The 27,827-nt window shown below is 42.3% G+C and overlaps 1 protein-coding gene and 1 long non-coding RNA gene across 3 annotated transcripts in view; one reads left to right on the top strand and one right to left on the bottom strand.

Annotated features, from left to right (window-relative positions):
- The window catches only part of LOC146977433 (uncharacterized), a 40,314-nt gene that overhangs the window by 9,768 nt on the left and 2,719 nt on the right, over positions 1-27,827 (top strand). The gene's annotated exons all lie outside the window — the stretch shown is intronic.
- gnaz (guanine nucleotide binding protein (G protein), alpha z polypeptide) lies at positions 92-27,478 on the bottom strand. 2 transcript variants are annotated; one of them, XR_015037282.1, is made up of 4 exons: positions 27,123-27,478; positions 11,901-13,243; positions 560-2,241; positions 92-525 (listed from the first exon to the last, which is right to left on the bottom strand). XR_015037282.1 is itself a non-coding variant. In XM_085793687.1 (3 exons), exons 2-3 carry the CDS (start codon positions 12,621-12,623, stop codon positions 1,897-1,899), a joined length of 1,068 nt encoding a protein of 355 aa, XP_085649813.1. In that variant the 5' UTR covers positions 12,624-13,243; positions 27,123-27,478; the 3' UTR covers positions 92-1,896. The 2 variants fall into 2 exon arrangements, 1 of the variants encoding a protein (XP_085649813.1); XM_085793687.1 differs by having other exon boundaries at positions 92-2,241.

Below are 27,827 nucleotides of genomic sequence, written 5' to 3'. Positions count from 1 at the left end.
GCAAATCATTATTATGAAAGAATAAGAAAGATGAGACGGGCACACTGAAAGCACCAAACCACCACCCAAAGACACATATACTACACCATGAAAATTTGCATAAGTTGTTTTATTCATAGTTGTTGTTCTTTTTATATTTCTTTTTTTTTTTTTTAAATGTTTTGTCTTTTGTTGAAGTGGACATCCCATAAAGTCAAGCCTGAAGCCCTTTGCTGAGTTGTTTGCACATCACCCTCTGAAATGAAAAGAAAGGGTAAGAGGAGGAGTGGAGTGGGGTTTTCCTCCGTCTCTTTCTCTCGCTCTCTCTTTATCTCACTTACAGTATCCCAACTCAACCTTTATTTTCATTTGTTTGAACAAAGAGTGTACCTTACAGTATATTTACACATCATACTGACTGACTGTTTAACAATTTCCACTTAGGTAATGCGAGGAAGATTGAACTTTCGTGGTTTGCTTTTCCGTTTTTCATATTTTTCTAGAGTTCTTGTTCTCCTTTGATCCTCTTTTCTCCTCTCATGCTAACTTTGTAGTTTGTAGTTTTCCTTGTCATCATCACTGCTATCATCATCATCATCATCATCATCATCATCATCATCATCATCATCATCATCATCATCATCATCATCATCATCATCATCATCATCATAACATAATCACATTATATTGATATAACTCTTTTCAATAGATTCCTCTCTGACAACTGTACAATCGTACACAGTGTTTGACTTTTATATATATTTTTGGGAATATATTATTTAAACCTAATAAAAGAGGAACATAATCCAAAAGAAAATATATTAGTATCCCAAAGTAACAAAATCATGCATGTTTTAATGTATTTGTCCATAAAAACAAAACAAAACAAAACAGAAAAAAATGAACGTAATGGATGGGATCTGGTTTATTTACAAACTGATCTTGGCACTGGTTTTGTTGTCTCTTGCTGGAAACTGGAATGGTCATAAAGAATACTTCTTACTCTACCGAGTGTAACACTCCTGGTATCGTAAGTCAGTGACCTGCTATAAAAGGCAGGTTTGAGAGACATATTCTTCTTTTTTTTAAAGCACAAAAAAAGATAAAAGAAAGTGGGAAACAGAACAACATTAGAGAGTCGACCAGAGGGGAAAACAGAAACGGTGTGTAGAAAACGTATTTCACTTCAGCTTTAGACTGTGGCAGTTTCCTCTTTTAGGCAGAAACCCTGTGACATCATGTCTACTGACAATTTTTTTTTTTTTCCCCCAGAAATACAGGCTCTCTCTACATTTCTTCAGGTGCGATCACTGGTTACCATTGTTAGGGTGAAAATCCAAAAAAGAGAACATTGATTCTGTCAAAATTCATCTTGTAAAGCAGCATTAACTGACTCAGGCAAATAAAATAAAGGAGACAAAAGTCACCGAAAACCACCGGCGCAGACCTACTACTCAGTCCCAGGTCTGGCAGGCAGGGAGGGGTAGCTGTCTAAAATTTCCAGTGTTGCCTTGCACAAACAAGTGCTTGACTGTTGATCCAAAGATCTTGTGTGTGAGCAAACATAAGGTTGTGTTGTGTGTCAGTGTGTGTGTGTGTGCGTCTGTGTGCATGTGTGTGTGTGTTTGGGTGTCTCTGCATACTCATATTCAGTGCAAACACATTGGGTAAAAATCCCATCTTGGCCATGGCCCATCAGCTCTGTTGTTTCAACTGCAACAGTTTAATCTACAGAATCGTCTCTCCCTGACCACCTCACTACCTCATTTCCTTTGCAGTTGTCTGTTGCACCTCTTCAAAGAGATAAACCGCCAGGCACACTCACATGCCTTTTGTTTATCCAGCCTGATGGCGGGCCAACCGCTGCCAAGCAGCCCGCTTCACCCACCCTCCCGCCCCCACGCCCAGCGTCAGGTCCTAGCACAGCCCAATGTACTTGAGATTGTTCTGGATGATCACGTCCGTGACAGCGTCGAACACAAACTGGATGTTGCTGGTGTCAGTGGCACAGGTGAAGTGCGAATAGATCTCCTTGGTCTCCTTGTTGCGGTTGAGGTCCTCAAACTGCCGTTGCACATAGACGGCTGCCTCCTCGTAGGTGTTTTGACCTTTGTAGTCAGGGAAGCACACTGTCAGAGGAATGCGTTTGATCTTCTCAGCCAACAGGTCCTTCTTGTTGAGGAAGAGGATGAGCGACGTGTTGGTGAACCAGTTGTTGTTGCAGATGGAGTCGAATAGGCGCAAACTCTCGGCCATACGGCTCTGTAAGACAAAAAACAGAAAGAAAGAAAATCAGACCATTAGGAGACATTTTAACTGCTAAGAAATGTGTTTTTCCAACAACCCAGATCTGCTCAACATATCCCACTATCAAATGTCTCACACAATCAGAGTCATATGATGTAGCAAAAACCTAAGAGAGAAAATTAGTCAGGATTCCAGGATGGAAATTGAAGACAATATAAGAGGAGGTCTAAAGTCATCCAGCACATTTCGTATCCACTCGATTGGCCAAAGGTACGCTCCTCTGTTATGTCAACAGAGACTCCAGACAGACAGACAGATGAACACCTGCTTCTGAACTCCCATTCTCCTGTGAAGCAGCAGATTCCTTCTTTTACCACCACTCACTTTCTCCAAGTCTAAAATGGTGACTCGATCAGTCAGAGTAGATGAGATGAATCTTTATTCTGTTAGCTAGGGAAATATCTCACTCCACTGTGAAGAATAGCTGTTTAAAAATGCAGCGATTGTTTTATATGGAAATGTGAACGTGCCCAGTGGCGACAGGGACAGAGGCTGTTGACAGACAGGCTGTTTACACTGAGGACACACTGGTCTGACCTTATACAGTTTGTCGTTACAGAATCACTCAGCCACTGGGACTTCTAAAAGCTTACAGACGGACAATAAGAACAACACTGACTTCTACCTCTTTAGCTTCTCCCACTGCACTTTCAGAGTTCATTTAAATGCTCAAAATCTAATTTATTCTTTGTTTTTTTTTTCTAGTGCACCATTACTGCTCCAGCACTAAGGTTTCTTCCTCAGCATTTCATCTCCTCAATAAATGTCTGAACTCCTCCAGACATTGGTGCATTATCATCTCTAGCTTGTAGGATCACATTAGGTGCCCCCCCCCCTTCAAAGTTAAGAAGAAATCTAAGATTTATTTGAGAAGTTTATTATGGAAAACACTAATGTCTTTCATGTGAGACAAATGAGTTAGTTAGAAGACACAGGAAGGGGAGGACTCAGAGTCTTCAACGAGAACAGAAATATGAACAATGTGACTGGTATCTGCATTAAAACACAGTGTAGACACTCAGCTGTAATTAAAATGTTATTATGTGTTTTTTTTGGTTTGTCCGTCTGTCTTATTCTCGTGAAAGGAGGAACGTGTTGTGTGAACTTTATCACATCTGATAGAAAAATCCACTTAGATGAAACGCACTGATCAAGTTTTGATGGTCAAAGGTCAAGGTCACTGTGACCAAAGGTCAGCTTCACTGATAGAATGCTTTAATGGCAGCAACTGACAAGAGAGATGTGTTAATTCCCCCTTTTTTATGATTATTTATCTTTTTTTTCTACATTTGATTCCACCAGATATTTCCAAAATATTTCCACTAGATATCTACGTATGATAATCTATGTTCAAATCTCACTAGATTTGCAGAATGATAAAATATGCAGTTTTTGGTGCAGAGGAAAAAGTCTCTGTGTGTATGTGTATGTGTGTCAGTTTGTGAATGTGTGTGTGTGTGTGTGTGCATCAATCCATGTGTTTCCTTACACTCGGTGCTCATGTGACGTTGAATGTATAAGAGAAAAGAGAAAGAAAAAGGGGGAAAAAAAGTTGATCTGTTCATGGCAGCTGCTGGCATGTGGCGACTGGCCAGTAGCTTGTGACTGGGAGGTTGTCAGATGGAAGACTGCTGTTTAAAAGGTTACAGAAACAACATGATGCTCTGAGCAAATCACAAGATCTGCACAGCGTGAAAAAAAAAGAGAAGATACTGAGGCGAATAGCTAAGGATTAGACAATCATAGTGCAGATTCAAAGTAAACCCTGATTATTCAGTGGTGTAAGTGCACTATTTTTGGATAATGATGAAAAGGCTACAGTTATGAGAAGCTAAAGTTGTAGGTAACCCTCACACACGGCCCCAAACTTGTCTTAACAGCAGCTAATGGAGGTTTAAAAATACATGACCATTACCAGTGTTCCACAAACACAATGAACAGTACTTGAGGTCTGCTGAAGTATTGCAAACTGTAAACTGGATATACTGCATTCAGTGTCTCCAGAAAGATTTTTTGTCCTCTAAAAAAGAGAGCATTTTTAAAACACTGAAGTGAGACACTGTAGGAGGAAGGTAATAAATTGAGGTTTTGTTGAAAACAAATTGCATAAGCATGTGTTTGCAAGAATCTGTCGGACCACAGCTCCGCACTGACGTGTTAACACTGCTCTTTGTTTATCCATATGTCTTTCTTTTTGCTCCCGTTCCCTCACATGTTGCTACCAGATGAGATTGAAACATAAGCCCTCCTTTCTGTGGAAGAATATGTCCTCTGGGACCGAGGCTGGTCCCTAAACATTGTACACTGCACAAAGTCATGTCAGACTGTTTGACCTCACTCCTCCTCCTCCCCGGGTGTCAAAACAAGAGCCCAGCTGTTAAGAGAGTATGGCAGGAGACAGCCAGCTGCGCCCGGGGGGGTGTTGGCTGGGGGGGTGGGAGGATGGGGGGTCTCTAGTGTCTTTACCTGGCCACTGTGCTGCTTGTACAGTGAGAGTTTCTTAATGGGGAGTGGGAGGATGGGGGAGAACAGCACCCAGGGGTACTAAAGCATGCAGACCTCCTTCCTTTGCTTGAAACACCCACTGATACAGATGCATGCGCACACACACACACACACACACACACACACACACACACACACACACTGCTTTCCCCCCTCACCTCCTCCTGTCAGAGTACTCCAGAGGCACAGGCCTTAATTAAGCTTAAGTATTAATGAGGAAGTTCATCCCAGTGTCATTGCTTTGTTTCCCATAAATAAAAACCAGCTAAGTGTGCAGCCAGTCACCCCATCCTAATTCATTACGGTTCATCTTAAATGTCACAGCTTTACAATCTGCTCTTATCTACAGAGTGAGATGAGTTTATTTTTTATTTTTTATTTTTTTTTTATGTCACCATGTTTTTTTCCTGCTGCACCTGAGAGTTGCATTATTCAGGCCGCTCCCTCTCTGCTTCCCCCTCGCTGTTTAATTACTAAAAAACTCTGCTACTGTGGGCAGTCACACTGCTGCACTCAGACACGAAACAAACAAACACACCCATTGCATTTGTACATAATATTATGTTGTGGAAAATATCCATTATCCTCGCATGCTGTATCATTACTTGTTATTCATATGAGTTTGAGTAGGATGTATCAGAGTCTGTCCTGTAAATTATAACTAATGATTGCTTTATTATACTAATAGGGATGAAGGGAAGGGAGATAGTAGTATGGGTGAGCTAACTTGATTCTACATATCACCTGAGTAGCTGTAGTAGCATCCTTCAGACCGGAGGCCATTGTTGAGTATTTCAACAACTTTTTAGACAAGATGTGTCTGGAAGGAAAACGATAAGCTGTTTCTTTGTTAATGCTGTCCCCATTTTGAAATGCTAAACCCAGATAACACAGCAGAGGCATTGAGACCTACAGTAGTATATGTGAGTAAGCACTGTCTTTTAAGGAGTGGGTTAAAAAAAAAAAGCATGACATGATCTCTTCACTTTCTCTGAGTGGTGTCATTCCACTTCCTGGAAAGCTCATTTTTAAAACACCAATGTGTCATATAGAGCAAATCAATTATATGACAGTGATTCCTTTGATAGAGCATTAATGCTGTGACAGAGGGAAGGAGGATTTTGCTGGATACATTTTGAGACGCAGGTCTGTGTGCGCGCTTGTGAACAATAGTCGATGTGATGTATGAGTCTCTGATCAGGGAAACTGTTGTTTAATATTCAGATCAGTTCATGTGCTTGCTGCAGTGTGAAAGGAAAAGCACACATGATGGAATTACAGAATTCATTGAGACAATAGCAACAGAGCTGACACTGCAGTCAGTGTCAGCCTTGATGTTTGGCTTAAACAACCACTAACCTCATATCTCATCTTTTCATTTTTACCACACGCACACGCACACAAACACACACACACACAAACACACACACACACACACACACACACACACACACACACACACACACTGCAGTGCTCAATGCTCAGCCTCAACTAATGCACATAAACCTGCACAACACATTCACAATCGCACACACACAGGCGCACAATACAGTAGATGCATGCACATATACACCTCATATCTATTCTCTCCAGCGCTGCTGTTTGTTGTACAGCCTCCTCCTCCTCCTCCTCCCCCTCCTCCTCCTCCCTCTCTCCCCTCCTCATCCTGCCTTCCCTAGTCACAGCTCACTGTCAACAGCGCAGGATTAGGAGCATTTGACTGGCCTGTTGCTAAGCAACAGTAACCATGGCAACCGATTCATTATGAAGACAGGGATGGGACAGGGAAAATGTATCAGGGAATGGGTAAATGTTGTACTGTAATTATTATGGTGTATTTTCGTTCCTGCGGTGCATCGAAACTCAACCGTCGTCGTCGCTCTGGATGGAAGGAGTTTGTTTTCTGCCGGTGTGACATTGTAGGAAGCTTTGAAGGTTAAGATCACTAAGACGATCACAACAAGCTACCATTACTAAAATGACACCTCTCCCTCTAATGAGGGCGCTCAAAGCTACTCAAACAGTTCATGCACATATACACAGATGCAGTTTTCTGGAGATACTGAGCAGCAATCATCCAAACCAAACCAAGGCGCCGCACACAGACCAACAAACTGATGACAGTGGTAGAAGTGGCTGATTTTTTTAAAAAAAGAAAAAGAAACACAAAGTTGTGCTCCTTCTGGCTAACCCATCAAGTTTCCATCATCAGTAGTGCTCTGTTGTTTTCCGTAAGATAAGAGGATTCATGGAGCCCCTATTCAAACATCCTCATCAACAAGGCGTAGTGCCACTAGGGTTCACAGATTTGCAGTACTTGCAAATAAGGCTAAGAAAAAGATGAGTCAGAGGTGCACTTGAACAGAAATTGATGAGTCACCTATGACTGTGACTTTGTCGCACTAAAGGATTGTTTCATTTCAAAGATTTATGTCAAGTCCATTAATTAACAGTTTTTCATGCCTGTGTTCAGTTGTGCTCATCTGCTCACTAGTGGTTGTGCCATAGATTTCCACGTTCATATTCTGCTGACATGGAGTCACGGGGTCAGTGTTTTTATTGAGTCAAAGAGTAAATATCGCTGATGCTGGAGGGAAACAAGCTCGACTGCTAAGGCAGTTAATTAAAGCAGCAGCTCGTCTTATCAATGCACAAATTGTAATTATAACACTTTGCTAATTTAATTGCAAAAGACACATTAATTAGTTATCAATATATACAAGGGAGGTTTAAACTAATACATTAGCACTACTTTTCCTCTGCTTTTTCGCTCTAGTGCATTTTTTTATGGTTGAGTTCAGGTTATGTTCGTGTGTTGACTGTTAATCAAGAATCATCTTGCTCTAGCTTATCTGACCTTCTCTCTCGATTAGTATTATTTGTCTTCATGTAAAAACTGAGTCATCTCTTGTGCAGGCTGAATTAATGGGTGGAAAACATTTTCTTAGAAATATCTACTCATTTCCTCTGAGATCAATCTGCGTTAACAATCTGTTGTTAATGAGAGGCTTTTTAGCCAATCATCAAGATCTGCTTTCTGCTTTCTGTAAATGTTTTTTTGTTGTTGTAAGTTTTGTATTATGGTTTTTTGTTGCCTCTATATTTTTTATTCTCTTGTATGTTTCTTTCATTTTCTGTACTACAGTAGCTCGTGAATCTTTTTTGTGAATCGGGGTTAGCTTAACAGGCCACTCCTTATCTTCAGTCATACCGTACTTAACCTTAACCAACTTAAACAGAAGCCAAACTGTGTTTAATTGCAAATATATTCCCCTATATATGGTAAGCCATGTAAAACAGATTTACAGACACAAACACTCATCTCTTTCTCAAACTGCAGATCATATTGAGCATGTAGAGGCTAGACTATGTGTTAGGTAACAGCTGTTCAGCAGTGTTGTGTCAGCTGACAGTGGTTATGGAAGCAGGCAGCTCCAAGATGCAGGAATTCACTTCGGAGCCTTCTGTAGATGTTGAAGTTACAACAGCAGCGATAAAGTACCTGCACTCAGTCCTGGTAGCATTGGCATTAGGTGTAGAGTGACTATGGCATTTAGATTCTCTGCTGCAATATGCTGTCTGTGTGATCATCCTGTAGATTTATGAGGGTGTGGCCAGATGTCCTCTGTGGCCTCCATTTGTATGCTAGTGCAGCACTGCTTTTATGAATCTCCACTGGGGCTTTTGTATAATTGACCAGCCTGTATTATATCACAAATGACAGCAGCATCAACTCTGAATTTATGTTGCTGTTTAAGTACTTTATCTCTGACTGGCTCAAATCTACAAATGTAGTCAGCATTATTGTGGTGTGATTGCATCAAACTAAACACATCCTCCATGCACTATGCAATATTCATTTGGTTCAGTGTAATCACTTTATGTGTGAGTAAATCATCTCTTTTGGTCATGCTTTGACTTGCACCGATACACTTATTCATCCTTTGAATATTGTATAGAGCTGCAATGATACTTCTGATGAAATATGAACAATAAAATAAGGATATGAAGTTGTGTGTCCGCGATAGGACCACCTATGTAATGAAGTTATAGCCTGCTAATTACATCTTGACATACACCCTACAAAATGTTAATTTCTGGATTTGTTCATAATTTAACCACCCACATATTTGTTTTAATGCCCTTGAAAGTCATGAATATTGGATTTTAATTAACGCACTATTTCCATCAGTATCTGTACTCACTGATTGATTGATTTTACATTTGCCATTGACATTTGTTTAAACTTAATTAACTGCTCATTACTAATAAAACAGTATGTTAAGGATGTTTGCATCCGCTTATTGTGACAAATGTTGAATTAAAGCCAACCCTGGAAAAGTTATTTATCTGAAGGGCATTGTCAGTGTGCACTGTGGAGCCACTGGTTTTCCTGCTTTTGGTCTTTCTTACAGTAAAGTTGCAGTATCTTGAAAGCGGCTAACGCCCTTGCCACACACATGCGAGAAAACGGTTTAGAAGAAGCCTGATCATCACTAGATTAATTTGCGGCGTTCTTTCTGTTCCATGCTCTCATCAATAATTTTGACAAGAACAACTATGGGATGCGGTTCAGTGGTTAGTGCTGTTGCCTCACAGCAAGACAGTTAGACGACAGACTGACAACTTTTTCAGCATGTACCCCACTTATAACTAATTACATGCTGGGATAAGCCCTAACTTCTCACCCGGAATAGATTAAGTGGTTTCTAAAATGCATGAATAATCATTTAAGGAGTTTTTTTTTTCATCCTCACACAAGAAAAGCGTATGACCGCATGTGAATAGCACATCTTGTAATGAGGGATAATGCTATGCATGCATGCTCATCACAGACAGCAATGGCCGACCTAAAAAATACCTCCAAATACATCTAAAAACAGACAGAATGTACCAGGTGGACTGCAAGCTGAAGCAGTCGATAGACAAAAGACAAAAACAAGTCATTTGCTAAAGGGTTTCACTTGAATCAGATAAGGCTAAATGTCAGTAGATACTTTTTTTTTTTTTTTTGGTAATGTATATGTTCAGCAGGCTCTGTAACAGGATGGCTGCTCCAGTTTCAGGATGTCTTTCTTCTTGGTGCTTCTGATCCCTGGGTTTCTTCTTGCAATAATAAAAGTTGTTTTTTTTCCTGAGTACCTGTGAACTCCCATTGCTACACAGTGCCTTCACAATCTGCTAATTCTCACAGGTACAGCCTCACACTTTATTCTGTGAACTCAATTAACACCACACTGCATTCTTCTCCTCAGACTTTATTTTTAACCTATAAAACTAATTGATTTCATGTTCCAACCTTGCACAATGTACACCCTGTTTTATCCGGGTAACCCACGAATTATCAGGCCAGTTCAGTTACAGAGATGACGAAGTTTCCTGTGTACTCCACGCTGCTATTTCTAGTGGAGACTGTATAAGACACCAAGGTGAACCTGGATACTGGAACGTCTTCTGGGAAAAAAATGTAATCATCCCTGTGAAGAAAGAGAAAATAGCTGACCCCTCATAGTTGACCTAGTCATAAAAAGGTAGAATACTATCCGTTGTTGACCTTCCATTATCAAAAAAAGCAGTTAAACAAGCAATAACTACTCAGCTATTCCAAAACACTCAGATAAGAGGATGGATAGGCTGTGGATAGGAAATTGTTCAAATTCCACAGCCGTGAAAAGGAAGATAACAAACACTGGCCACTCTCTTCAATCAGATTTAAAATGGCTTTAATTGCGAATGCATTTCACCCATTTCTACAAAATTAGCCCACTCATGCCCCTAGTCAAAGACGTTGGATAAGGACCATAAAATCTGGATAAGGATTTCCTAATTGTTTTATTAGACAAAACTGAATGGGCTGTACAGGATCATTTAGGTCCAGTGGATACAGTGGTCATGTTTTTCATGTGAGGTTATTAGAGGAACTACCCTCAGCAATTTGGTCTTAAAAACATGGAGGAATAAATTATGAAAATATGTTGGGTATATTCTGTAGTAAAGTAGAGCTTTTTTTTTCTGTGGCCAACCTCTAAATCAGTTCTCTCTACAGAAAAGATCATTCATGCAACTTCTGGCCCCCCAAAATTGGGTAAACAAGTTATTTCTGCTTAGACTTAAAGCAGTACAAAGCTGCATCATATAGTGAAGATCTGTTCAAGTCAAAGTCAGCTTAGTAGAGTGAACTCATGCATGTTTGTTTACCTACTTAAAATGATAAGCTGCTCTGCAGTTTTGCGGTTTCAAACTCTTTCAGCGAGCTAAACACTGTGTGCATTTGTTCCCAGCAAGTTGTCTCCATTTGACGTTATCAGTGCATCAGTGTGTTGAGCAAGGTGCTATCACTGTGACATGACGTGGTTTAAAAGAGACCAGAGTAAGTGTAAGAGAGTTAAACAGAAAAAGGCAGATATGATGTTGTTGACTGATAAAATGAAGGGAGTAAGTCTTCTGTTATACAATCATGGCATTAATTATTGCAACTGAAATCCGCTGTTTCGAGCTCTCCTTTTTTTTTTTTAAGTATTGCTTTAATTGAAAGTAATAACCAAACAGCGCGGTTTGCAAAGATGATTTTGAAAATAACCCCTTTTCATCTCAGATCGTCCCTATAAAAGTGCTGTCGCAAAGAAAAGATAAAAGGAGCAAGAATGCGCTCCCTCTATCAGTGCAGCCAAAGCACGGCTGCTGTGTTTTAGACGGGGGTGTACAGAGAGGAAGTGACACAGCAGAACAGGCCTGCGCTCCCTTTGCTTCTCAGAACTGTAAAACCATTTGATACAAATATTTCTCATTTGGCATCGATATCTGAGAAATCTTTGCAGTAAATCAGATAAGTACTATCTGTCTCACAGAAGTGATGTATCCCTGCCATTTGAGTTATGTAATCCTGTGGTGAGAAATGAATGTTCCACCTCTTCTCACAAATGGTGTAAAAACTTAACTGGAGAGAATATTTGTATAATTCGTGCTAATTGGGTGGTGAGGGCCTTGGACCTCTTCGAGCCACTGTTAGTGCTGATGTGTCACGCAGCTGCATGTAAGTGACTTTTACTCATACATACAGTAAGTTTAAATGCACAAATGTCGACCCTTTTAAAACAAAATTTTCTTACCGTCTGGTTGTCCTCGTAGAGTTTGAGGTCGTAGCCACTTAGCTCGACACAGAAAATGATTGCAGTCACGCCCTCAAAACAGTGGATCCACTTCTTTCTCTCCGAACGTTGTCCGCCCACATCGACCATCTTGAAGGTGAGCTCCTTGAAGGTGAACTTGTTCTCCACAATGCCGGTGGTCATGTCGCGGGATCGCAGGATGTCCTCCACGGTGGGGATGAACTCAGCTGCAGAGATGCGGTCCAGGTCATTCAGGTAGTAGGCAGTGTTGTCCTCTAAGTGGTACTCGTTGGATCGCTGAAAGCACTCCTGGACCCCTGAGTCGGCCCACAGACGTTTCATCACCCCCTGTAACTCTGGAGTGATCTCCCCCTTGCTTTCAGCCGGCCCCGTGAGGGCAAAGAGCTGCACGGCGTCGTAGGCGCGGTCAGGATTGTGAAAGTCGATCTTGAGGGTGGTGAGGGCCCGGATGATGCGGGTGAGGGAGTCGATGGCATTGTACAGGATGAGGGGCTTGTACTCCTTGCATGCTTCCAGGTTGAAGCCACCACTGTGGATGATCTTCATCTGCTTGACGATGGTGCTCTTGCCCGAGTTGCTGGTGCCCAGCAGTAGCAGCTTGATCTCACGCCGCTGCCGTTGACTCTCGGAGCGCAAGTGGCGGTCGATCCGCCGCGAGCGCCGCGCGGCTTCCTTCTCCTCCGAACTCTGACGGCATCCCATGGTCCTCCACCACGTGGTGAGCACAAAGGAACTCGTGCTGCTGCTCGATGTGATAGCAAATTATAACGAAGCGGTGGCTAAAAAGGTGCTTGTGGAAGAGTTGGAGAGGGTTTTCACTACAGGTAGGAGGTTGCTGGGGAAGAGGCGAGACGAGACTTCACAGCGGACCAATTTAACACTAGACAGGAGAGCCACCACACAGAGGAGTGACTCAGGAGTATTTCATTCTTTTTGTTCAGGGGCAGTCTGTGAGTCCTGTGTGGGCAGAACCCAGACTTGTGGGATGCCCACACAGCGCCTGGCACTGAGGTTGGACTGCCTGCTGAAGCCAAGGGAGCTGGGGTTCATAGCAGGGGCTCCCCCTGAGGAACAACTCTGGAGGAGGGCTGGGGAGCGTTCAGTGTTTGTCAGTAGACAAAGTGTTTGGACTTGATGTGTGTGGATTGCAAAACCCCCTCACTCTCCTCCCACATGGCTCTTGCGGTGCGTTGCCCTTGTTTGGCTTCTGCAACCATCAACTTCAGTTCGATATTTGGCCTGTTCCGCTCTATCCTCCAGATAAAATCCTTTCTGCTTCTTCTGCGGTGTGGTATCTCCCCGAGAACTTAAGGCCTCTGAGTCTGCCAACACATAAGACAGAGAAGAGACATGAATAGCAAGTTTAAGATCAGATAAGACCACATAAGACCAGTTTCATTACTTTGCGTCTTATTAATAACGTGTGATGTGCATGTGCTTAAGGAGTAGCTCACTCTTGCACAAATAAACACATTTGTGTGAGAGGGACATGTGAGGATTGAAACCACTGTTATATGTATGTGTATGTAGCTGGAGGCACAGCTTAGTTAAGCTATTGTATCATAGAGTAGACGCAGGGGGAAAAAATAGTCTGACTCTCTGTTAAATAAAAAAAAAGCAACAAACATTTCTGAAGTTTGATAAAGACGACATTTCTTGTTTGTTCAAACCCTGAATAAACATGTAAAACTGACAATGGTTTACCAAAATCTTTTGAGAGAGCTAGGCTGAATGCTTGTATCGCTCCTTCCAGTCTTTATGCAAACGGTGGCTAATCGCCTCCTGGTTTTAGCTCCACGCTTAAAACACACATGTAACAGTGATATCAATCCTCTTATCCCACACTTGGAAAAGAAAACACATTTCAATCATTAACCTATTTGTTATCATTAAAACAGCAGAAACAGAAATACTTCACCTTTCTTCAACAAATGGAAATGAATCATCCAAAAATCATTACAGTAATGATCATTGATAATCCGAAGGAAAGCATCACCAGTCACATGCGTGGCCTATGCGTACACTTCCCATTCAGCCACTGCCATGCCACGCTGTAGTCTGTGTACACTGCCTCTTCAGATTTCTGCTCCAGTCACACACCCCATCTTACTCAATCTGCAGTTCTGTGTTACCATAGACTCTGAGCCAAAGTAGATCTCTGACCACGCCTATTCATTTAACACCACTACACACACAGAGACTCATTATGTTCACAATCAAGGTCAAACATACGCTCAGAAAGAGGCAGAGAAAAACAAACTCCACTCTTCGGAAGGAAACTGATTTAGGATAAGCAAGATGAATGTACTTCCTTGTGATCGCTAGCATCTTCTGCTATTCAGCTCGCTGCCTCTCGCTGCCCTCTGTCTGGTCGACATCAGGTGAAATGCTTATTTACTATCACAATGGAAAATAACAGGCTCAAACCAGCAGGTGCCTCTCATTCTTTCATACCGCTGCAAAGCCCTGTCTCCTTGCCCAGACATCTGTGTTGTTATCCTTCAGATTCCTTCAGATTCACACTGTGATCAGAAAAAGAATAAGAAATATTCGGAGAATATTTGGTTTCATTCTGCTCTCGCTTTGATATGTCAGCTTTCCAGGAGGCTGCACTTTTACTCTGATAGAACAAATATTGAATGCTAATCATTTTGGGGACATGAAATCGAATAAAGCGCTGCCTTGTACTACGTGATAAATTTAAAGCAAAAACCAATCTGGAGCAGAGAATGCCTCTGGGATTCTGTGATAAATAGATGCACATTGAAACAGGCTGCATGCTATTGGATGAGTAACGAATGTGAATTCATACTGTGGCCTAGTTTTGTTTGTTAAACTATACTCTATATGATAGATAGATAGATAGATAGATAGATAGATAGATAGATAGATAGATAGATAGATAGATAGATAGATAGATAGATAGATAGATAGATAGATAGATAGATAGATAGATAGATAGATAGATAGATAGATAGCATTTCTCAGTGACTGAGTGAGGTCGACTCTTCAAAAGACTGAGGGGACAAACAGAGCAGAACAAAGCCATAACAAAGCATCACAACACAAACAGAGTGGAGAGCATTGTTTCCTGGCTTCAGGCACCTGACTACCCTCTCAAAATGGCATAGCCAGCCAAACCGGTTAATGCACATCACTGATTTCCGAGAGCCTACGAAACACATTAAAGCCGCATATGAAGTCTTTTCTAGTTTCTAGTTTCAGAAACATGCAGCACATGCGTTTCTGAAGTTATACCACTTTAGATAATAGCTAAGCTGTGAAGCCATGTGCCACCACTGCAAATTATGTACATATTATTATCATGTTAAATTCTTATTCATCATATTAGCCATGCCATGATAGGAAAACCCTAGCTGGTACATAACTCAGCGGGAATATAGCTGTGAACTTTGAAATTTATAACTAAAAATACATAAAATTAATTAAGAAGGAGCCCACAGCATCCTTGTTCTTGTAACACACATAGGCTAATTTAGATTTGCAATATGAGTGAATGTGAGGAACTACAATTAACTGTGTAAATCCAACCAAATCCCATCCGTAAGGCAGGCCTTCACATGATGCCTTCAGTGTCATCGTCTTTACTTTCACTCTTTTATCTGTCCTCATAAATGTCATCTTCCAAAAAAGTGGACATGTGCACTGTCACGCAGTTGGCTCTGGTACGAAGAAGAGACGTGTCACTTTAAGAGTAAATGAGTGGAGGCAGATCAATGGGGGCCACGGAGAGAGGCCAGCATCTCCATGTATCATGAGGGCTGAGGTAATGTGATAGCCAAGATGAGGCCGAGCCTGGTCACTCTCCTGCCTTCTCCTCCACAGCCTCTGCTGCACGTGGCCTCCATTACTCTCCCAGGTGCTTACCACCTATTATTAATTCACCATGCTGCAAATAATTACAATCACGCTCTTTATTAGAGATGAGTACATGTAGTCACAGTGAGTCTCTGTTGTATAACGCTCTCTAATTTCCCTGCTGCGGTTGCCGAGCCCACAAAAACGCTATTAAAATTAGGGTCAATCACATTAGATTGAGTGGTGATTTTAATCCATCAAAGGCTGGATGTTATTGCTCAGACACAAAAATTTCTATGTTAAAGTATAAAGTATTAAGTCTACTGATGATTAAACACACAAATGAAGTACCTGAGTGTTTGAATAGTGTGTGTATTTTTCTAGATTTTTTACCACTTTACACCTGAGGAGATAAAGTGATAAGCTATTTGGGAAGTTAGTCACACTGTGCCATTGTGATTCTACCCAAACAACCAAAAACATAACTTTCAAAAAGAGGAAATGAAAGCTCAGTGGGCTTTCACACAGTTAACACCTAACCTATTGTTCCAGGTCAGTACAGCCACTGTAAAACATATATAGACGCTGCAGTTGTGAATAATAGCAGCTACAGTACACAAGCGTGTGTTGGTGTGGAACGAATCCCATTGTGCCACTGGCAACGTGATTTAAATCAAATTAAATCAATCCACCTATGATGCCTAAAGAATGGGGCATATGGAGATGACAGTGTGGCACAGCTGAATGTGTAATGATGGGATTTACCGAGAAGGGAAAATCCTGCCTGTGCTCAGGTGTGTCGGAGATGAGGAAGAACAAATGCGGAAGGTGCATTATTTTTGTGAATGGAAAGCAAAAGTGTGCAATGTTCAAAGAAGGGGTGAAAGGCACAGGTGTGCTTTTAGTCACCTTGTAATGGTTTATGAATGAGGTGTGCAGGTGTGTTTGTCAGCGCTGTGGTCAGCAGGCTTGCATTTCAAGAGGTATCGGATGAGGCGCTCCCGCTAGAATAAACCTGGTGGTGGACCGGCGGCAGTAAGAACACTGCACCTCAAAACATCTGCTACTCAGTCATAAATAACTGTCGTCTTCAATGGGGGACCACAGAGCAATCATGTTTCCCATTTCAGTAGCACCGATTTACATCAAAACTAACTAAAGTAAGAAAATAGCCCATTTATCACAAATAAACAGGCCAACGATTTTTTTGAACAGCGACCTGGGGACTGGCACCTGCGTTGTTAAAGTGGAAGAAAACACTGCTGAGTATTTGTTATTAGGGTTGAATGGAAAGACACATGCAGACCAATTTAACTGTGACTCTTCAGACCAACATGATACGAGGGAAACGTGACTCCTCGATGACTGTACAGTAATTCATATCCATATAACCGGTGGGTTAACAGGCCCATTGAACCCTGTGTGTCGCAGTCATTCATGCATCAGGGCCTGGGGGAAGGCTGCAGGGATAGGGACCTGCCTACATGGGCCCTCGTCCCCCCTTATTGGATGATAAAGAGTTTTCAAACAGAGAGAGGGGCATACACTGGGCCTTGCATTGTGTAATAAACATGTTATTATAAGTACTAACAGAAAGTGCTATGTTATCTCAGTCATACTGATGGATGTCGGTGATGGTTAAAGTAGCATTCCTCCCTCCAGCGAACTAACATACAGTACATGCACACAGAGGATGTAACCGCTCACATGCCTTACGATCAGCTGCACAATGCTTATGCTTTCTTCTTCCACAGGCAGCTGTTTCGGTGGCTGGAAGGTTGCTTCCTGCTTCTGACTAGTTTTCCCCTGGCTGCCTGACAAAAAGAGGTTAGTGAAAGACTTAAGGCTGTCTGGTCAGTGTCCATATACAGTGTCAGAGTCTTACTGGAATCTAGCACAGTGATTTTGACAATAATATCTGAAACCCCGGGAGTGGAACAGTAGCTAATCCCCAGATCTGTATTAAGTCCTGCTATTGTGTCAAGATTAAGCAGTTAGAGTGAAACCGTGATCAAACCTTTGGGCCGTATTGCAGATTTATGAGCTCTTAGGTGGCTGTCGAGACCAGCCGTTGGTTTTTGTTTTTTTTCCACTTCTGTATTCACAGTGTTTGTTTTCACGACTGTATGAGAGCTCAAATGCTCTGGAAGAAATACAAACTGTCCTGCTGTAATAGGCAAAGAGTTGTATAGACATCAACAGATAGAAATATGCTGAGGTGAAAAAAAGAGGCAGGGAGGGAAGGTGGGGGGACGTAGCAGTGTAAGACTCCTGGGACAGAGAGCTGGCCAGCCGAGCAGAGAGGGCCTCTAAGCAAGACGGCTGAAGAGACGTTATTAATTTATGTGATGCCACACAGGCAGTGAATAAGCGATGCATTAGCGAGCAAATCTGAGGTGATCAATAGGCGCGCTTGTCCTCAGCTGCTGCTGTCTTCAACAGCTTTTACTGCCACCACAAGGTCACAGATAAGACTGGAGCTACGGACAGAAGTCAGCAAAGGCATTTAAGCAACAGTTTATGATTTAGTTGAAAGGGGGTCAAAAAAAGAGGAATACATGGAAAGCGTTAATTCTCAAATGAAGGCATATATAACAGAAAATCTGGTAAACGGATGTTCAGGCCAACTAATCCTCTTTCACATAGACATAATTGTTGGCATTTTTTCCACACAGGGCAGTGATTTGAAATACGCCAGGGAGGCACTGGCTGACTGTAGTTTTACATCATGATGAAATAAAATAGAGGAGCTTTTAAATAAAGCACCGAGGCGGTTCTGCGCATATGCATGAGGCTGCCGTTGACCCGGTGGGGGAAGGTCAAGTTTGTGCAGATCCTATGGAGCTGTGTTGATGGTAATAGGCTGCAGTGGAGTCATGGCACTGCACACCTGCAGAGGGGTTGAGTGAAATTTCCACGGATGTTAGCATTTCTTTGAAGGGGGCTGAGGAGCTTAAACTGTGGTAATGACAATTGTTGACAGTTGAAACATACGCTATGAGAATCTCATCTGCCGCTGCAAAAACTGTAAACAGAAGAACAGCGCTGCTTTTGAGAGAGCGGTGTGCCACCTACAAAACAGAAGCACAAAGTCATTTTTGTGGGAGGGTAAAATGTTGCATGTGATATATGCAGTGCATTGGCAGTGCTTGGTTGGTCATTGACAAAGCAATCTTAGTCTCGAGGCTGTAGTCATTGGAGGTTTTTAAATATTTAATCAGGAGCAGACATGTTCTTGCAGCTCCCGTTTTTTCAATAGAGCTCTGCAGAGGTAAATATGCCCCAATAGGTCCAGTTTTCAATTTGCACATTTTGAAAGAAATACAAAAGTATTCTTTATAGCTTTGTGAAGAAATTGAATTAATATTAGATTCACATGCAAACAATTTTACAGCTTGCATAAACTGATTTTTTGGTATTTTTATCTTTTCCAAATGAATAGTGTGACAATGTAATAAGATTAAATTCTTCTAGGAAAACAATAAGCCATCTTTCATAAATGGAGCTAAAAGGGGTGGGGGGGGGGGGGCGTGGTCAGTTAATATTAAGCAAGAGAGTACAACCTTTACATAGCTTAATGTAAAAGGACAAGCCTTATATTAGGTAGAAATATTGGATTTTATCTTTATTTTAAAGAAAAACTCAATCAATTTTGGATTGAAGACATGAGGTTTCAATCTTTGCAGTACTATGCTAAACATTGTGGACCACACCATCTTTGTGGTTGATGGGTTACACATGACTCAGATCAAGTATTTAAAGCTCAAACTCACTTTTAGCTTCTTCTGACTTGAGATTTCCCGGAGTGTTTTTGAGTGGGCTAGACATCCATTTAAGTAAGTCAGAAAATACTTGCTCTGATAACAGGGTTAGATATATGGGTTAGTTATATGTGGTTGTAGTTTGCATGGGGACATTATATGGCCATTTGTTCTACATAGTTACAGATTTATTACCATTGACCTACATGTATTATCTTACACATTTTGTATCAAAATGAGCTCAACTCACACAAATGTCATATTTAAAGGTGTACTAATGGAGACACCTTATTTAAAGTTTCTGATATTCTCATATAGGCTACTACAGTAGTAGGTCTGTGCACAAGTACCGCCTCAAAATGTAAACCCAGAGTTATATCAACACTCCTCTGACTTGTTGATAAAGGACAGATTTATTGCAGGGATACTGCATTAAGTATAAGTAAACCTTATAAGCTGGTGACTCAGACTGATAACTGATGAAGATTGTTAAATAGAAAGAAAATTAATTGGTTTGAAGTTTACTATTTTCAAATTTGACTGAGACTGAAAGGTCGGCAAATACTTTTGTGTCAACTTAAGATCATTCAGTGTAGCAGCTCTGTGAACAACTGCAGCTACGAGCAGCTACAGAATTACCATTAAAAAAAAAACGATAATACAATCATATCTTTAAGGTGAGAATCTTAAATTGAAATTATTCCGAGATAGGCCTTGTTAAAAAAAAAAAGAAAAATGGTTTCACAGACGGCAAAACTGACAAATTAGCTAGGAGCGCTACACAGTTATATAACCCAATCTAATAAGAGTGTTTGAGAGTAAATCACACTCTCTTATTTGTGTGCTCTCGTTTATCCTAACTGCGTTGTGTTCAGGCCGTCTTCCTCAGAGTGGGGCCGAGAGGAATCTTAAATCATTTTTGTTACAGCTACTGGAAAGTCACACTGGAGATGCGACCAGTCTGGCACAGTTTCCAGGAATTCCTACATCAAGCGGCTAATACTGTACATGATAGGAGTTTCTGATAAGATGAGGCTGGCTACTTCAGCGATTATACTCTTAATCTGAAAATCCTTTTCTACTAGCCTGAATGAGGAACCGTGGATTCATTTTTTGAAAATGGGGCTGCTGTGATTGAACTCCTTCCAATGTCCCTGGTGGGTTTTTTTTTTTTTACCACATCATATTCACTGTATCAGTGATGGGTTAATGGCATTTAAAACCGATAGGAAATTGACACAAACAGGGTGGATGTTTTTATTTTTCAGCTTCAATAGACAGAAACTGGGATTGATTTGAATTGACAGTTTCCTCTTTACTGTAATCAGTGTTGAGCCGAATGTAAAGAGAAGCAGTACACGCACGGCAGAAATCCAGCCCCGCAAATCAGTTTATGATTACAGAGAGATTTCGGATTTGCAACAGCACAAAAGGAAGCTTTAAATTATAGGTGGGTGATGTGCAGGGTGATACACTGAGTGGTTTTTGTGTGCAATTCGCACAGTGGATATGCTGTAACTGTATAATGTTGTGGAATCTGGGACAAAAAGCAGTCAATTTCATGCTTCTAGCAGCAGAATGATAGATCAATGTCACCCCCAGTGACAGTTACTAACACAGATCCTGTAGATAACACTGTGTCATGTGATGCTCCTGAAAAATATGTTGTGCTTTGTTGCGAGTAATAACCAAAAATGCACGCTTTGTAGTGCATATCTGAGCAGAGAGGGGATAAAACCAAGTATTCCAACCTAGAAGGCCTGCTTCTGTGTGATGAGTCAGAGCTTTGTGGTCGCGCCAGCCTGCATCAGAATCATATGAGATATAGGTCGCAGGCAGAGTGATCTGCAGCACCATTCAACAGTTTTCACCACTTTATGCAAGATCAACCACATGATCTGAAAAAAAGCGGCGTAAGAAATGCCGGACAAGCCCTCGTTTTCCTCTAATAAAGCAGTCCATCGTATCTGATCTGGGCCTGAGAGAAGGTTTGACTACAGAGCAGAAATTGAACCGGCATTCGGCCTTGTCATTTAGGCCTTAAAAGGATCGCTGGTTAAATATATCCGTACAGTGAAGACACATTTAAACGGGGCTGTCAAAGAGTCTCAAGAATGAGCCTGTCAGTAACTGTGTGTCTGGGATTTCTCTGCAACAAAACCCCCTGAGGGAGACGTCTGAGAGCCTCTAATGGCAGATAGCACCTTTGCTTTAAAATTACATGTCAGCTGACATTGTATCTAATGGATTACCCAGGATGCTTGTCACAATTTATATTGTCATTACGGTCTGAGGCCATCAGAGGGTTGTTTGTGCTCAGAAAATGGCTGTAAAGCTCAGAATCTGCTGCACCCAGTTGTGTGCATGTAAATGCAAAAAAACATTTACAGCCTGTGTCTAACAATGCTTCTGATGTGTATCACTGTGTGTAATGGAAAAGTGGTCACTTGTAGTGTTGAAATCATGGAAATTATCACGCTCCCTTTCAGCTGTACAGAGCTTTATATTGAATTGTTAATCGTTTTGGTTCTGCAGCCTCTACATTCAGTGTATGGTTGAGCCTTCAGCTGCTCCCATCACCACTCATAGGCAGCAAGAAGTAAAAAGAAAAGGCGAAGAAAAGCCTAGCATTAAAATGGTAGGAAGAAACAGAGGAAGAAGAAAAGCCAAGTATTAGTATTAAAATGACAGATCTGTCTAGGAGTTTAAACTAAATCCAATATAATCTGTTCAACTGAATTTCCTATCAGTCCCTTTAACAAAAAGTTCTATATGTAATACAATGCTCGTACTTAGCTGTCGCTATCTCTTCATTTGGCTCTCACAATTGTTTGTTCAACATTATGTGTCTTCACTTACTGACAAGCTGCCCTGAATGCGGACTTCAGAGAAAGATGCCTGTATACTGCGCACATGTGAGGACACTACTCATTCATTATGGAAAACAATGATGGGCAGTGTTCTCCTTTCTAACCACCCCACCCCCCCAAAACAGTGGGCTGTTTAGAGGGTGGAGATGGGGTGGTGGGGTTGGTGGGTGGTTGTTGTCGGGGTGGGGGGGGGGTGGGGGTTGGCGGAGGGAGTTGAAGGCTCTGTATGCTAGATGCTTTTTCGTGATAATGCTCTGTTTAACGTTCCTGGTCTCGATGGCTGTGTTCCCCCTTCTCCAATCCAGCGGGTCACACTGAGTCACAAGGCCAACCAGCAATGACAATGGCATGTTTGTGCACAGGCTGAGCTATGGGTAGGCTGTCTGATGTGAGGGGATAAGATGGCACAAGGTGGACACTAGAGTCTCGCGTGTGTGTGCGTGCGCGCGTGCACTATGGTGTACATGCAAATGTGAGTATACACGTGTGAGCATCCAGACACGTTTCTCTACTTTTACAGAGAAAGATTTCCTCTCACTTTAGTGCATATTGTACAATACACTACAAAACAATCCAGGTTAGTGCCACAAGCATCTAAATCCACATTCAGCAACATTCACTCCAACATGATATTCATTTAGGTCACAACAGAGTATGCAACAGAAGGAAATTGTGGCTAACGGACACTTTCAGGCTTCACAAAACCCACAGACATTATCAGCAGTTATCGATTTGATAACTAGAACAGGAAAAGGAAAATATGTCAAACTGCAGCAGATGCAACAGCAGTAAGAGCCATTAACAAACAAACCCACTGAGCACTTTAAGACAATTCTGTGTGGCATAAACCAATAAAGACTAGTGAGGGCTCTGACATGTTGCATAGGGATGGTTGCTTCTGCAGAGGCTTAGCAACATCTACAGCAAATGATGAAATCACCTCCTACAAAACCAAATCTATCTTTTAATCAAATGATAAATAAACCTTTGCCGTGTTGCCAAGGCCCCCAAAAGAAAACAAGTGGCGCCACAGTTTTACTGTTTGTATTTATAATGAGTGTGTGTGGAGGGAAGAGATATTAGAGAAATGAGATATGAGAAATTGTCACCTGTTCAAACAGGGAAAGGGAATTATACTGCAAGTTAAACACTGGAAATAAGAACCGACTTCTCCACCAGACCGTAGCACTAACACTATCATATTCTGTGTTAATAAACCTCCCCCTCCCCCCAATGAAATTTGCCTTCATTCTGCAGATCTCGCACACCTTCATCAAAACAGACATCTAAGCTCATATTTATCACAGAAGGAGAAGACCAACATCCCTCATCAGTGGGTAGTAGGCTACATAGCACCCCCTCCCTCCCTTCCTCCATCTCCCTCCCTCGTCCTCCCTCTCCACCACCTCCTTGTTGTCATATGACCGCTGTTATATGTGTGCAGTGGAACACAAAGTTGCTCTGTTAGTCCCCTCTGCTCTGCCCTCTCAGATTTGAGTGCTGGAAGTAAGGCCCTCTCACTCACCGGCCGGAGGCAAACAGACAGGCCCCTGTATGTGACTACCAGCACAGATTAGAAAGGAGGGCAAAGAGAAAGACAGGGATGAATTGAGCTGATGTTGTTTTATGTAACACTGAAAGATAACTTAATCTGCGCTCATTCACACAGCCCCGCCCTAAGATTCAGTTCGATCCCACTGACAGCCGTCCTCGCCGATGCTTGTGAGTTAACGGTTGTTAAGTAATTTATTAGCCCTCTCTGCATCAGCGCCTGTCTAGAATAAATGGCTGCCAGAAAGAGTCAGCCGTTTGTGTGGAGATGACACTTTGTCCCAGTACCTGGCGAGGATTAAAGACCCAAAACAAACACAAGTGCTGAGTTAGCTGAATCGGAGCAATGCCCCTGTCTTAACACACAGTGACAAAGCAGCCGATAGACATGGGCTTTAGGGAGGCAAAATTTCCTCTGTGGCTTTTATAGGATCTTCAAGTTGCAGCTGCACAATGTTAAAGATCCATTTTTCATGCGGAGAATTATGTGATAATTCCGCCGCTTATTTATTTCCAGGAAGTAAATGACATCTTGGATTAATCATTTCATTAAGTAGGCTGCAGAGGGAACGAGGCCTCACTACGTCGGCCCGCCTCGGCGCGAGAGCTGCTACCTCAACAGCCACTGTCACTTTAAAACCAAGTCTGTCCCTGCTGTCCCCTGCCATTATGTCACCCAGTAGAGTGGATGGAGCAAGTAACAAAAGAGGTGGAAGGAGGTCAGTTCAGCATAGGTTTTGTCACACTATTGCACTGGTTTTTATATGCATACATGTTGGCTGAGTGGGAACACACTACAAACATTAGTAGTGGCTTCACATGAGGCCTGGTCTACTGATTGATGGTATTTGGGCTCATGAAGCCACTTGATCAAAATCAAAGCTATCTTATGTGTACGTTCAAACCGTCTTTACAAGGGTGCGATGACATTTCTTTCCTAGGTGTTTGCGTATGTGGATGTTTGTGTGTGAAACTTGGTGAAGGCCCCTCATGCAAGCATGTGATTAACCTTTTATATTTCACACTGGAAAACCTCGTCGTCCATCATTTTAAAGCCAAGGTCGTCGGTGACCTCTGAGATGTGACACGTCGCAGAGGAAAACCGAACGTTTTACAGCTGAAATGAAAAAGATGGATCAGATGTTAGTGCAGCTCGCAGGGATGATTAGAGCTTTTGTCACAGTGGATGTGACCTCAGTTCGTCTCGCAATGGTTATCAACCAGTGGCTGAGGCTGTAGTGTGGCTGACACTGAGGGGTGGACGAGGAGAATTGTGGGTGCAGAGCACAGACAATCTCGTCCGTTGTTCGCATCCACAGCTTCTGCTGTGTGTCTGATTCTGTCCGCCGTGTCATAGGCCACACGTGTTTTTTCCACCACAAACTGACATGCTCTGATAGCAATATTACCTTGACTGTACGGACGCTAATATATTTAAGTTTTGCAGTGTTTTCAGTCACCTGCTTCTTGGAAAATATGTAGATATTCATGGACAAAGCTCATTTCAGATCTGATATCTGATGAGAAAGGAAAATATACAATATGTAGCCCATATATAATTATGTACAGTATGTGTGTATGCAAAAGCCGCTTTATCTGAATATGAATATCTAACAAAATCATTGAGTAGGAACAGCATTTTAACTTGAAAGGCTTCTCCCAATCTCTCAGCTAAATATTCTCACCAATGTCTTTTGCTTTTTCTCACCAACTCCAATGGAGGGTTCAGCAGCAGTACCAATCTAATATCGCTGATTTTGTTTTTCCTCCTTTTCTGATATCAGTGGGTGCTCAGGAGATAAAGGCAAGGAGGAATTCATCCACCATCTTTGCCTTGATTCACAGATGTCGGAGGGCCTCGGTGTGAGCAGCTGCCGGTGGAACTATCACAGACACATCCAGCATTCTTTCTGTGTCACATGCTCACAAAATTGCTGTCTTTCCACCACCGTGAAATTATCACGGTCCCCCCCCCCCCCGACCCCCCACCCCTCTCTTTCATCCAATCTGTTCCAAATCTTCTCTCGCCTTCTTCCTCTCTCTTGCTCTCTGCTGCATCAACCTCCGCCCCTCTGCCCCATCTGCCTCCCTACTGTTAAAACCCCCCAGCCCCTCGACCCCTCCCTGCACTGGTTCTCTCGCTCTCTCGCTCTCTCTCCCAAGCATGTAACACAAACACACATACAGTACACACAAATACACATGCTCTCCTGATGCTACACAACCCATACCAACCCCCACTGGGAACATTTTTTTTTAAAAATTGATAACGCTCTGTTAAAAATTAGAAAGATTTTTGAGACAGAAAATGTCACAATTCATCCTCTTTGCCTGCTGAGTAATGACCACACTCTGCTCTCTCCTCTCTTTCCCCCTCTCACTGTTAAGATATACATCCATAAACAGACACAAACAGCTGGACACAAATGAGCCAAACAAACCCCGGCTCCAGATTATTAATCAATGTCGATGTAAATTTCCTCCTGTCGAGCTGCAGACAGCAAAGCTCCAGTGGCAAATCCCACAACGTTCCTGTGCCGCTGTCGGGCCACAATTTGCCCGCTTATCACAGTGCCTGCAGAGCCTGGCTCTGTGGGATTTGTACACCTCCCACTGCACATTCACATTCAGTGTCTCGTAAAGCCAGTTGTAAGTACTGAACACCTGATTGTGTGTGATGGTGTTTTTTTTTTTACGCTCTCATTTCCCCTCATTCTATTTGATAGATTATGGACAGAGCGCAGCGTTCAGGCAAACACGCGCACGCACGCACGCACACACACACACACACACACACACACATCTTTGATGCATCCGTTACTTTGTCCTACATACATTAATTACATGAACCAAGCACTGCATTCACATAAAAGCATTCTATAAGAATCAAGGATGCTCTGGGGAGATGATGAGTCAAATTGCAAGCAAGAGATAGCAGCGTCCGTTGGCACAGAGCTAGCAGGGTGGAGGAGGGGACTGGACAGGCTGCCTGCCTTGGTGCCATCTCTGAACATCACCTTCCCCATTTTATCAGGAAAACACTCTTCCCTGCTACAAGATCGCTATAATGAACTATCATCCCCCCCCCGCCCCCTCTCATCTGTGTTGTCCAAAGCAGGCAGCCTTGCAGTGATTATAAAAAAAGAAAAAGAAAAAACAGAGGAAAAAAAAGAAAGCTGTGTGAGAGAAGTCAAGCTTACCGTGTTCACAAGCCAGCATCCATTTACAAAGGATACTGCAGACAAGCCCTTGCAGGGAGAGAGAAAGGCTGTGTGCAATCCACCTTTAGTCCTGCTGCTTCATCTTCATATCTTCCTCATATTCACAGAGTCTCGCACACACACGCACACATGTACATCTCTCTCTCTTTCTCTCTCTCTCTCTCTCTTTCAGCGCCCCTCTTTCTCTGTCTTATTAACGTCTGTGTTCTATGTCCTCGCTTGTTTGCTCCAAGGCAGTTGAGACACTGCAGCGATGGGGGTGGAGGGCGTGTATATATGTGTGCGTGTGTTTGAGTGTGTCAGAGACAGAGAGGCAGAGAGAGGGAGTGCAGGACAGAGATGGAGGGAGGAGTCAGCAGGGATAGAGAGCGAAGGGGGAAATGGTCAGGATTAAATCATGAGAGTAACAGAGAGAGAGAGAGAGGGAGGGAAAACAGGCTTTGATGGGGTAGCTACAACATCCAGCGTATCTTTATTTCATGCTATAATGATAAAATATACATTGGCCATTAAGGAACCCGAGCCCTGCTGGCTGGAAAGCAGCTGAGACAGTGAGGAGACGTGTTTCTTGAGGTATTATATGCTTGATGACAGGCTAGCAGCAGGATTGGTTTTGATTTCATTGATGACTGAAAAAAACATACAAGATAGGGAGAGAGCAAGAGAAGGGGACCAGCGAGAAGA

This window comes from Trachurus japonicus, chromosome 12, assembly GCF_045865225.1.
Source record: "Trachurus japonicus isolate A0001 chromosome 12, Traja_1.0".
NCBI classification, from domain to species: Eukaryota; Metazoa; Chordata; class Actinopteri; order Carangiformes; family Carangidae; genus Trachurus; species Trachurus japonicus.
Note: the sequence above shows the minus strand (reverse complement) of the source record. Positions and strands in the feature narration are given on the sequence as shown.